The sequence below is a fragment of the Oncorhynchus clarkii genome, chromosome 5 (genome assembly GCF_045791955.1).
Source record: "Oncorhynchus clarkii lewisi isolate Uvic-CL-2024 chromosome 5, UVic_Ocla_1.0, whole genome shotgun sequence".
Taxonomy (NCBI): domain Eukaryota; kingdom Metazoa; phylum Chordata; class Actinopteri; order Salmoniformes; family Salmonidae; genus Oncorhynchus; species Oncorhynchus clarkii.
In genome coordinates, this window is record NC_092151.1 from 42,416,303 (window position 1) to 42,429,082 (window position 12,780).

Consider the following 12,780-nt stretch of genomic DNA (forward strand, 5'->3'; position numbering starts at 1 on the left):
CACCTCTTTTTTTTGACACCTCTTTCCATCCACTGCCAGACCATGCTCAACTAAGCTTCAAAGCAAAGGAATTGCCTGCTTACTAAAGCCTGTGAAATCCTCGTCGAGCTCAGCAGAGGCCTTGACAGGACAATATGGTGACAAGTGTTCCTTTGACCAGAAAACAATAGTATTGTGTGTAACGGTAAGTAGTATAGAGAGACACCAGACCCGCCTGGGTTACCTAGATCACATGGTGAGGATAATATGCCTGTCGAAACTCTCCATGACTTATCTCATATTCTAACTCTTTCTCTCTACACTCTCTCTTTTTACACTCTCTCTCTCAGAGGCAGACTTTTCTCGCTCACTTAATCTCATCTCACTATACTGCCAGTCTCAGGGCTTCCTCTTTTGTGTGCGTCTCTTGCCTTTTCTCTCTCTTTTTCTCTCTCTCTCTCTGTCTCTCCCTCTCTGTCTCTCCCTCTCTGTCTCTCCCTCTCTGTCTCTCCCACTCTGTCTCTCCCACTCTGTCTCTCCCACTCTGTCTCTCCCACTCTGTCTCTCCCCCTCTGTCTCTCCCCCTCTGTCTCTCCCCCCTCCCTCCCTCCCTCCCTCCCTCCCTCCCTCCCTCCCTCCCTCCCTCTCTTTTCCTCTCTCACTCCGCTTTGCTTAGATTTCAGTAGGGACCTGACAGGCCAACTTCCAGCATTTTCTCTGTCTCTCTCTCTTTTCTTTTCCTCCTTCTCTCCTCTCTCCCTCCACTGCTCTCCTGTCTTTCGTACTCCCCCTTGTTCTCATGATTTTGACATTTACAACTAAGAGACATGGGTTTCCATTTCATAGTAATCCTCCAGTGCTCACCCGCCTGTTATTCATCTTACTGTAAACTGTGAAATCCTGTTTGTTAATTGACTGATTTCAATTCACATTTCCAACAGCCACGGGGTGATTAAGTAGTATTTGTGACTTTTCGCGTATGTGTGTGTGTGCGCGCGCCTCTCTCTTTAAGAGTCTTCTGCATTTTTCTTCATGTGTCAGTGAATGTGTGTGAGTGTGGAATGCCTGCCTTCACCAATCCCCCTCACTGGGCTCAGTGAACAAACCTGCTGCAGCATTATTCACACCTAAGACTTGAAAGCGTCGGATGAATAGCCTATATCCTAAATGTTGCGGCCCGTTGCTCGATAATCTTGCTCTGCACAGAGACTGCCTCATGGATGTCGTAATCCTGCCGAGCCATAAAACTGACTGAATCGCAAATATGGACGAGATTTGAAGTGACAGTGAACCAACCGCATGTTACTGTAGAATAGGATGCCCACAATCTGCTTTTACAGCAATACATAGGCACTCATATGCACACACACACATGCATACACTTTCACCCCCTGCCTTACCTGTATATGATGCAGGCACAGTCTCTGCACGTGCCACAGTTCTCTATGTCCTGACCCGTCCGGTAGGAGTGTCTCCTGGAGGGGAAAACACAGATGACATCATCACCAGGGGACCATTACAGCTGCCACCTTGGCTTGAGTCACAGCGTCAGGAGAGGGGATGTGCGTGTGTGTGTGTGTGTGTGTGTGTGTGTGTGTGTGAGAGAGAGAGAGCTAAAGGGACTGGAAATAAGCAGGATCTCAGTCTTATCATCCCTGGCTAGGTTTCATCACTTCATCTGAGAAGTAGCTAGCTCTATTTTTATCATGATGAAGTGTTGCCTCAGTCCCATGATTCTCCTCCTGCTAACTCCTCATCCAGAAATCCACTCCTGATCATATCTTTTGAATGATTTTACCCCAACCGACTCCCCGACGTCTACGTAAAGCATGACCTTATCTTTAGGGGAAAAATTCTGTTTATGAGGTAAAAGTCAAGTCTGAATTCCTTACATGTAGACCCATCTCAGAACAAGAGAATTTATGAGAGATGAATACATGATTATATAGGCTTTAAAGACCTTTAGAAACATCTTTGATTTGAAAGATAGGTCAATCCTGTGATATACACCCAGGGGCAAAACTGGTTGCTGTGACGACAGGATGACGTCTTTTAACAGTGTTGTAATCGAGTCACTAAACATTGAGTCTGAGTCGAGTCCCAAGTCTCCTGTGCTCAAGTCGAGTCACGAGTCCCTATGGCTAAAGTCCGAGTCCAGGTCCGAGTCACAAATGGTCAAGTCACGAGTCGGTCTTATGTCATTTTTTTCTAGTCGCCACCAGATGGCAGTATATTGCCACTCCCTCATAAAAATAAAAAAAACTAATTTACTATTCATCACTACCTCACAAGTTCTACTCAATTACCTGTGTTTCACTACTTATTTACTTCATAAATGAATGGTAAGTCAGGCTCTCAGCTACATTTTTGTAATTGCAGACTGATATTTGTGTAGGTTTTTTATTGCAGAGTGAAAACTAAAGAGGACTTGAACCTGGCTATGGGATGCAGGGGGAAAGTCTGAGGGTAGAGCGAGACATATTCAAAGACAGGCTACTTTTCTATACTCAAGCACAGAGAAAGAGAGAGACACATAAGCTAGACTGTAGTTTTACTATTAAACTCAATACTAATATTGTTTTCAATTTTGTGAAGCAGTTTGTGTTTCTTAACCAGGCAAAACTAAATAGTAGGCTGGTGACTGGTGGTTGCGGGGAAGCACGAGAGTAGCTTGCACGATTTGTAGCCTGCTACGATCGGAGGCGGAGCCGGAGAGGAGCTTGGCTGCCTGTCTGCTCACAATAATCGCTTGCTCCCCCGCAGCTTAGCAGCTGATGTAGGCTGCGTGTGTCTGGTGTGCATCCTTCCCACTGCTAGAGAACAGAACTTCTCGCTGCTCTGCGCACCCAGTGCTGCTAATACTCTGCTTATCGTAGGAGACTATCCAGTCCGAGTCACCAATGGTCGAGAAAGCGAGTCCGAGTCCAAGTCACCAACGGTCGAGTCCAAGTTGAGTCAAAAGTCATGAACTTGGTCCTGGATTCGAGTACTACAACACTGTCTTTTACTACGTTCGTTTGACGTCATGGTCTGGTTGTATACTGTTTGTATAATAAAGAAGATTTGTTAACGTCTTTTTAGCAACCAGGAAAATACGTCTTTACCTGATCGTAACCTGGTTACATGACAAGGATGACAATCAAAATATGACTTCCTTCCCCCAACGTTTGATCTTGTTAGGAAAAATACATCTTTACCTGGTTGTAACAGAGAAAATATGACGTATTTTCGACCACTTGTTATATAATGCAATGTTTCCCGGTATATAAATATGGCTCTGAGTACAGTCATACATATGTCATCCCACCCAAGCGTTCATATTAGCAACCACATTACATTGGTGATTACACCGTTCATGATTACAGACTTTCTCTCCATAGACCACATGCATGTCTTCTCCTCTCCTGGAGTTTTCCTAACCTCCTCTGATCTAACATGTTGGTATGATAACGATGGTGGAGGAATCCGTAAGCAGCTTAGAAACGTGGGAAGTAGATTAATTAAAGTGCTGATGGGAATCATAAAGGGTTTACACTGAGAGCCTGCGCCGCAGCTAAAACCAACGCCCGCACTCGCATTACCTCATCATCAGCACTGATCGTTATTGCTACTCGCCAAATTGAGGAAATTGTGGAGAAATTAGGTGTAACTCATCCCACAAAAAAAAAAAAATGCTACGTATTTATTTATCGTTTTGACGTTTCGGAAATTTGGGTCGGAATATGGAAAGAGTTTTGACTTGTTGTTGACGTGTTGTATTTAATCACAGATTTAATCTCTTTCTCTCTCCCTTCCCATCTTTCTTTCATCTGTCATATCCTCCTCATCCTCCCCCCCTTCTCCTCTCCTCCTCATTTTCACCAAATGTACATTTCTTTATGTCTGCACTGCACAGTCAGGTTGCCAAAGCATTTACAGCATCACAAGGCTGGACTGGCCTACAAATAGATGGGCGGTAGAACAGGAATGCTCAAACAAAACAAATGTCCATCTGTAATACGAAGAGTGATATCGGCCAAGGAGTGATATCTACCAACAATAACCCTCAATACGATTCCAGAATGAGAAAGAACATGTTATCGTGTCAATATGATCACATTGTATTGGCTGGGGCCGATTCATTTTCGCAATGGACAAATTCTTTGCACAAACAATTACCTCTTGAAGCAGAGCTATGACAACTTATGTGTGACATTTACTTTCCAGGCCTTCGTGTTCCTGTGCTCCAAGGCATTCCTTTATTCTTATTCCAACTTTCTAACTGTTTTCTAATGCCAGCAGCCTACCAGCCTGCGTCCCACTGCTGGCTTGCCTCTGAAGCTAAGTAGGGTTGGTCCTGGTTAGTCCCTGAATGGGAGACCAGATGCTGCTGCAAGTGATGTTGGAGGGGCAGTAGACGGCACTCTTTCCTCTGGTCTAAAAAAAAATCTCCCAATCTCCCAGGATGCAGTGATTGGGGACATTGCCCTGTGTAGGGTGATGTCTTTTAGATGGGACGTTTAAACGGGTGTCCTGACTCTCTGTGGTCACTTATCGCAAGAGTAGGGGTGTTAGCCCTGGTGTCCTGGCTAAATTCATGATCTGGCCCGCATACAATCATGGCCACCTAATCATCCCCAGTTTCCAATAGGCTCATTCATCCCCTGTAATTATTCCCCAGGTTGTTGCTGTAAATGAGAATGTGTTTTCACTCAACTTACCTGGTAAAATAAGTGAAATACACTGAACAAAAATCTTTACGCAACATGTAAAGTGTTGGTGCCATGTTTCATGAGATGAAATAAAAGGTCCCAGAATTGTTCCATACGCACAAAAAGCTTAATTCTCTCAAATGTTGTGCACAAATTTGCCAAGATAATCCATCCACCTGACAGGTGTGGAATATCAATAAGCTGATTAAACAGCATGATTATTACACAGGTGCACCTTGTGCCGGGGACAATAAAAGGCAACTCTAAAATGTGCAGTTTTGTCACACAATGCCACAGATGTCTCAAGTTTTGAGGGAGTGTGCAGTTGGCATGCTGACTGCAGGAATGTCCACCAGAGCTGTTGCCAGACAATTTAATGTTCATTTCTCTACCATAAGCCGCCACAAACATCATTTTAGAGAATCTGGAATCATTTCCGAGAATCGGATGTGAAACGGCTGGCTTAGTTAGCGGTGTACGCTAAATAGCGTTTCAATCGTTGACGTCACTTGCTCTGAGACCTTGAAGTAGTAGTTCCCCTTGCTCTTCAAGGGCCGCGGCTTTTGTGGAGCGGCTTTTGTGGAGCGATGGGTAACGATGCTTCGTGGGTGACTGTTGTTGATGTGTGCAGAGGGTCCCTGATTCGCACCCGGGTATGGGCGAGGGGACGGTTTAAAGTTATACTGTTACACTGGCAGTACGTCCAACTGGCCTCAACCGCAGACCACGTGTATGGCGTCATGTGGGCGAGTGGTTTGCTGATGTCAATGTTGTAAACAGAGTGCCAATGTTGTAAACAGCTGCGGACAACAAACACAATTGCATTTTATCGAAGGCAATTTGTATGCACAGAAATTCTGTGACGAGATCCTGAGGCCCATTGTGAAGCCCATTTTTTTAAGGTATCTGTGACCAATAGATGCATATCTGTATTCCCAGTCATGTGAAATCCTTAGATTAGGGCCTAATTAATTTATTTCAAATGATTTCCTCATATGAACTGTAACTCAGTACAATTTTAAAATTGTTGCATGTTACGTTCAAATGTTTGTTCAGTGTAAATAAAATTAAAATAATTCCACTAACCAATCCCTTATTTGTCTCATTTTTTCCCTCCTATTTTTTCAAAGTAACCAATTTATTTAAAAATGTATTCTCAAAATTCAAGTAGGCTTATATAATTACAATATTGTCTTATTTTTTATTTATATATATACATTTTTTAAATAATGCCAAGCAGGCATTATGAATATGGTCCTGAGTTTTTCATGGTCATCGCCCTTTAATTTATATTTTCAGGAAATATTCAGAGCTGAATGCCGAATCTGCGTTGGCACAACAATGTATTATTGTAGCTGACTGTAATTGAATGGCTCAGTGGGACTCACTCACCCATCTCTCTCTGCCTCCTTCTTCTCCAGGTCCTGTATGACGTCCAGCAGGACCTTGATGGTGTTCTGGCTAGTCTCCAGGACCCCCTCCATGCTGTGCAGCTGGGTCTGCAGGCTCCGGATGTCGTGCAGGGGCCCGTTGGGGCCCATCAGTTTCTCTGCTACCCAGGTCGGATCCAGTTTACTCCTGGCCCCCGACACCAGCCCCCCCAGGATTTCCTGCACCTGGCTCAGGGTGTCAGCCTGGGTGGAGGTCAGGGGCCCAACCGTGGGGCCCCCTCCAGAGCCAGAGCAGCCACGGGCCCCGGACAGGCACTGGCCAGGGGGGAGAGCTTGCTGGCTGTTGGGGGTGTTGGTCCCAGAGCAGAGAATTTTATGGAGGGCCCCAAGCTGAGCCCCTAGCTGAGCCTGAGCCTGACCCAGGCAGGTGGGTCTGGAGATGGCCTTGGTGGGCGAGGAGCCCTGGTCCGCCTGGTTCCCTTTCAGAGGGACCGCCAAGGGTGTTTGAGCTCTCTGTTTCAGAGAGCTGGCTCGAGGACAGGGCAGGGGTGACCCTGATCTTCCTGATCTCTCCTTCTCACTCGCCCGCCTGAGCAGGGGGGCCTGGCAGGCCGAGCCTGGGGTGCAACTCACCCCCTCTTTGCGTGGGGTGTACGGGGGAGGGGGCGGGGGTGGTGGTGGAAGTATCCTCCTCTCCCCCCTACACTCCCACTCTATCACCCTCTTGTCCTGAGTGCTGCAGTGTTGGGCCTGAGGCGGGGGGGTGTAGGGGGGCGCAGGGCGAAACGTGGAAGCGTAGAGGGGCACAGTTTTCGTTGGAGTTGCACAAGATGGCGCCGTTGGAAGTGTATGGTAGGGTTTTACCATTGGAGGCGGGGAGCTGCAGCTTTTTACAATGGGAGAGGGAGTGGAGCAGTATTTTATTTGAATGTGGGCGGAGTAGGAAGGTACTACTGGAGGTTGGGAGGAGCAGGGTGGTACGGTCTGACATGGGGGGTTCCCAGGTGGTATGGTCTGAATTAAGGAGATGTAGGCAGGGGCAGTTTGGGCTGGGGGGTGGCATGATGTCACAGTTGGAGGTGGAGATATGAGTTGATTTAAGGAAGAGCAGGATAGGGCAGTTTGTGTTAGGATGGTGCAGGGTGCTATATTTGGAGTTGGTGTTGGGGTGGGGCAAGTTGGGGCAGTGGAGGGGGCTAGAACAGGAGTTGGTTTTGGGTCATGGCCATTAGGGGCTGTATAGGGGGCTATCGTTGGAGATGGTGGTGCGGTGGGACAATTTGGATTTGAGGCTGTGGTTGTAGTTCTGGCGGTGCATGTTAGTTTGGGTGGGACCATTTCAGTTTGTGTAGCGAGAGGTGGAGTGGTTTGAGCTTTAGATGGAAGAACAGTTGGAGGAAGCGCTGATTTTTTCGGGGGATATTTACAGATAGACCGGGGTGGGGAGGCGCAAGGCAGAGCCACCAGTGGTGGTGTTTCACAATATGGATGGGTGGAGGTTGGCACAGTTTTAGGTACGGAAGCATAGAGAGGCACAGTCTGAGTTTTGGGGGTGGAGGGTTCCACAGTCGAGGGAGGTGGGGAATGGCAGTGCTGCACGGTGGGAGGAGGCGGGGAGGCGCAGTGCTGCACGGTGAGAGGAGGCGGGGTGGCGCAGAGACGGTCAGTTAGTGTTTGGGTGGTGCAGGGCTGCACAGTTGAGGGAGATGGGGAGGTGCAGGGCTGCACAGTCGAGGGAGGTGGGGAGGTGCAGGGCTGCACAGTCGAGGGAGGTGGGGAGGTGCAGGGCTGCACAGTCAAGGGAGGTGGGGAGATGCAGGGCTGCACAGTCGAGGGAGGTGGGGAGGTGCAGGGCTGCACAGTTGAGGTAGGTGGGGAGTTAGGAGGGGAGACACAGGGACTGTCTGTCTGTGTGGGAGTGGTACAGTAGGACACCTCCCTTCCCGGGTCACTGATACCACGGTTCATGCGCCATCTCCTCCTTACTTGGGACAGAGTTGCACTCCCCTGGCGTTTAGATCCCTCCCTCCAACAGGTCACAGAACCGCAGTAGCAAGGCTCTGCAGTGTGCCGAAGCCAAACTGGGGGAGGGGAAGAAGAAGAGTCCTGCCTGGAAGAGTCCACGTGATTCCCAACAGCAGGGGAGCTGGCGTTAGCCTCAGTGTTAGCCTCGCTAGTCCTGAGGCAGTGGGGTTGGTCCACCAATCCCTGTTTAGCCTTAGACCCAAGGCTGTTTCCATCTATAGATGCAGGTTCTGAAATGTGGTTGTGGGTAGTGTAGTACTCATCCTTTTTATCCTCCTGTTCGTCATCCCCATTCACCCCCACCGAGTCCCCCACATTTCGGTTGCGCGTGCTGACAGCCGAGGGCGCCCGTGGCTTGGGCTTCTTGAGGCAGGAGGGGGTCTGGATGGCCATGCTGGCGCACTGCCTCCGGGAGAGAGGTAGTGTGAGGGAGCAAGGCCGTGGGGGTGATGGTGGTACCCAGCAGCGGCGCGTGGGCCCCGGAGTAAGCGGGTGAGGGGGCGCACGTGCCAAAAATGCTGCCACTACCTCAATAGTGTCTGCCATATCTCCTCGGACAGCCCCAACCACCGAGGCCTGGTTGGAGGAAACCTCGTCCCCCATTGACCTCTCTGTTAGCCATCCCTGGGGGGCCATGGGACTCATGGGGGTGTTCTTCCGCAGGGGGTGGGGGCTGTCACGCTCAGCGGCAGTCCTCTCTGGGCCTTTGGTTCCAGCGCCAGTGGTCCCGCCAACAATGCCCTCCTCCAGGTCTTTGAAGCGCACCTGGTGGGTGCGGTTGCGGCGGCGCTTGAGGCGGCTTTCGATGTCCGGCGAGTCGCGGTTGAGCAGCACGGAGCGCACGGTCATGGCGCCAGGCGGTTTGTCGGCGGTCTTGCTGTTGGTGTATTGGCCAATGAGCAAGTGATTCGGCTCTTTGCTCACCATGTCTCCTGTGGCGTCTTGTTTTCCCCCCCGACATCCACAGTCCCTGCAGGCCGTTTGACGTGATAAAGTCCTCTGTCAGAGAGTAGGGAGTAATTCTATTCTATCTCAATGCAATTTGTCTGTTGACAATTTGTTTCTTCTCTATGACAATGGGATACATGTAATGTCGCATTTGTTGAGCTGGAGTTCCATCACCAAGCAGATCTGGGGCGACAGCTGTAGCTTGTTGGTTTGAGTGATCATAGAGGTGATTTGAGATAACTGTCACACTGCAGTGCCGTCCGTCCTGCCATCCCCCTTCTGCAGCACTCCATAGGACTGGTCCTTTCTCAGGTGTGTGTGTGTGTGTGTGTGTGTGTGTGTGTGTGTTTCTCTAGCTATCTGACTTCCTGAGAAATGTAACCAAAGCCAGAAGGTCTGTGCTTTGCTCAGACTATGGATAGAGAGAACTGTATTCTGAGCTTTAACATCATAAAGTAAGTCTTCAGGGTGAACCGGAGTTTCATAGTCCACAGAACTTAATTTACTTATAATTTTCGTCCACTCAGCTTCCTGATTTCCGTATAAAGAGCAGTTCCATAGAGCCGCAATAAAAGTATAATAACGTCAGCACATTAAACATGGGAGCAAGTGCCAACTTAAAGTATGCCTCGTACAAAATCTACATCTAAAAGAGGACATGTTATTTCACATTAAATAAGTCAGAAGACCCAGAAGGGAGAAGTGAGCGTGAGAGCAGGGCACACAGTTATGTTGCATGACTCCTGGATGCACTCAGCGCCAACATACCTCTAATAACATCCCAGGAGATGGAATCGTGACAGGGACACTGTATCTACCGGCGAATAGGCACAGCTCCTCTGAATACACCTTATCCATCCTTCCCATCCCCCGAATATACAGGCTGGCCCTTCCTGTCCGCTTAGCATTGTCCCAGGGGGCTGGAGGAAGAATGGATTGGTAAGATGTGGGACAGCACTGTGCGACTCCCCATAATGGTCAATCTTCCTCTCTCACATTCTCTCCCCTCTCTCTCTCTCTCTCTTCCAGTACCTCTTCTCAGTGACTCATCTTCCACTCTTTGTGCAGGATAACAGAATAGCCTGGGTTCCTGAGGTGACCAGAGAGAGAGAGAGAGAGAGAGAATTAGTCTTCATATTGTTGTCATCACATTTCCCGTGGAAGATAATGAAATGGACCTCATAAGAATGAAGTTCATAATAACCTAGCCAGTTGTTAAACATTCATAAGAGCAGGGTCAACAGAGAAATGCACAAAGTGTGAGTGAAGGGGAGATTAAGTGTCTTTTAAGATAAGATAAGTAAAGGAGAGAAAGACAGAATGAGGGAGCATTGACAGAGAGAGGGAGAGAGTGTGTTTGCTTGTGTGAGAGAGAGAGAAACAGAACAACACAGATAGAGAGAAGAGCAAAAATAATAGACATACAGACAGACATATACTTTCAGTGATTGACAAGTGTCCTGCCGTAACAAGATGCTTTGTGACAAGAGGCAGGCCTGTGGTCTGACAGTCTCTGTGGAGCCAGAGACAATTAGTGTTGCCTCACAGCTCAGAGGTTATTTAGGGAATAGGGACCCCAGGGGCCATCGCTGTTATTTACGTTCCCTTTTTTTTCCCAGATCTTGTTTCTTTTTATAAAAGAGGAACATCTTTGTCACCGCCGTCAACCTTTTAAAAACACGATTATTAGGATGAATTATAATTGCAGTCATGCTCAATGGGCCCGGGGAGGGGCTGGGGAAGGAACCGTGGGCTCCTGCACAGATGTGAATCAGTTAGTGGATGTGGAAACCACAGGATTTCATCCTTATTTTACATCCATGTTACCGCTGCGGTGTGGATCTGTGCACCGACGACCTGCTTAAATGTGACTCACTGAGGAGCGTGTATCAGACTTGCTAATGATGATACCTCTTCATTGCTGCTTTGAAACACAATGTAGTGGGGCCACAGTCATTCACTGGAATTAGAATGATTTTGTTGTTATGGTTATCGTGCTAGATGTGAATGAAACGTTATACACGGAACCAGAATATAAACGTAACGTGGAAAGTGTTGGGCCCCGTGTTTCATGAGCTGAAATAAAAAGATACCCGAAATTTTGCAAACGCACAAAAGTTTTATTTCTCTCAAATGCTGTGCACACATTTTGTTGACATACCTGTTAGTGAGAATTTCTCCTTTGCCAAGATAATCCATCCACATAACCGGTGTGGCGTAAGCTGATTAAACCGCATGATTATTACACAGGTGCACCTTATGGTTGGGATAATAAAACACCACTCTAAAATGTGCAGTTTTGTCACACAACACAATGCCACATATGTCTCAAATTTTGAGGGAGCGTGCAATTGGCATGCTGACTGCAGGAATGTCCACCAGAACTGTTGCCAGAAAATACCATTTCATTTCTCTACCATAAGCTGCCTCCAACGTCATTTTAGAGAATTTGGCAGATCGTCCAACCGGCCTCACAACCGCAGACCAGGACCTCCACATCTGGCTTCTTCACCTGCGGGATCGTCTGAGACCAGCCACCCGGACAGCTTTTGAAAAGGTGTGTTTTTGCATAACTGAAGAATTCCAGCGCAAACTGTCAGAAACCGCCTCAGGGTAGCTCATCTGCGTGTTCGTCATCCTCACCAGGGTCTTGACCTGACTTCAGTTCAACTTTTGATGGCCACTGGCACGCTGGAGAAGTGTGCTCTTCATGGATGAATCCCGGGTTTCAACTGTACCGGGCAGATGGCAGACAGCGTGTATGGCGTCGTGTGGGCGAGCGGTTTGCTGATGTCAACGTTGTTCAATTAAATGCTTTGGCAACAGCTCTGGTGGTCACTCCTGCTGTCAGCATGCCTATTGCAATCAACAGCCTGATCAACTCTATCCGAAGGAGTGTCACACTGCATGAGGCAAATGATGGTCACACCAGATACTGACAGGTTTTCTGAACCACGCCCCAACCTTATTTTTAAGGTATCTGTGACCAACAGATGCATATCTGTATTACCAGTCATGTGAGATCCATAGATTAGGGCCTAATGAATTTATTTAAAATAACTGATTTCCTCACATGAACAGAAACGCAGAAAAATATTTGAAATATTTGATTTCTATTTTTTGTTCAATGCAAATGATTAACGATCATTGCAGCATTGAAACCATGTAGTGGGAGGACAGACAGTCATTCATTTGAATTAGAATGATGTTTGTTGTAATAGTTATTGTGCTGTAGCTCAGATAGTCAAGCATGGCACTTGCAAAACCAGGATAGTGGGTTTGATTCCCGGGACCACCCACAAGTTAAAATTAAAATGAAATAAATGCATAAGTCGGTTTGGATAGAAGCGTCTGCTAAATGACATATATTATAGTGCTAGATGTGGACGGGCCTTTATGAATGATACAGGATCAGGAAATACTGTAGTTCAGTGGTGTCTATAATAGAGCTGTATTTTCTTCCTCTTTATGGCCAGGATTTGATCGACACTATTTCTTAACCTTGACGGTCATCCTCCCCGTTTCCTCCTTCTCCACTTCCAAACTAAATTTCTCTCTCTCGCTCTTTCCTCAATCTCCCCTCTGTCCATGAAGAGTGTTTCCCATTCACCCTTCACCCTGACAGATTTCCCAAGTTCCACTCGTTGCAGAACCATTACCCTCCACTCATTCTCCTCCATGTCAACCCAATTCCACCCCTCCCTATCTTTCTTTCATCTACGACTCCTTCCTTTTTTCCCTTTAAA

The 12,780-nt window shown here is 47.6% G+C and overlaps 1 protein-coding gene across 1 annotated transcript in view; it reads right to left on the minus strand.

Moving 5' to 3' along the window:
- LOC139409692 (proline-rich protein 36) overlaps positions 1-12,780 on the minus strand; it is a 50,833-nt gene that overhangs the window by 33,433 nt on the left and 4,620 nt on the right. The window contains exons 3-4 of the mRNA XM_071155098.1: positions 6,063-10,124; positions 1,380-1,454 (exon numbers count right to left, since the gene is read on the minus strand). Of these exons, the coding sequence (XP_071011199.1) occupies positions 1,380-1,454; positions 6,063-9,013 (3,026 nt within the window). The 5' untranslated portion in view covers positions 9,014-10,124. The remainder of the gene's footprint in view (positions 1-1,379; positions 1,455-6,062; positions 10,125-12,780) is intronic.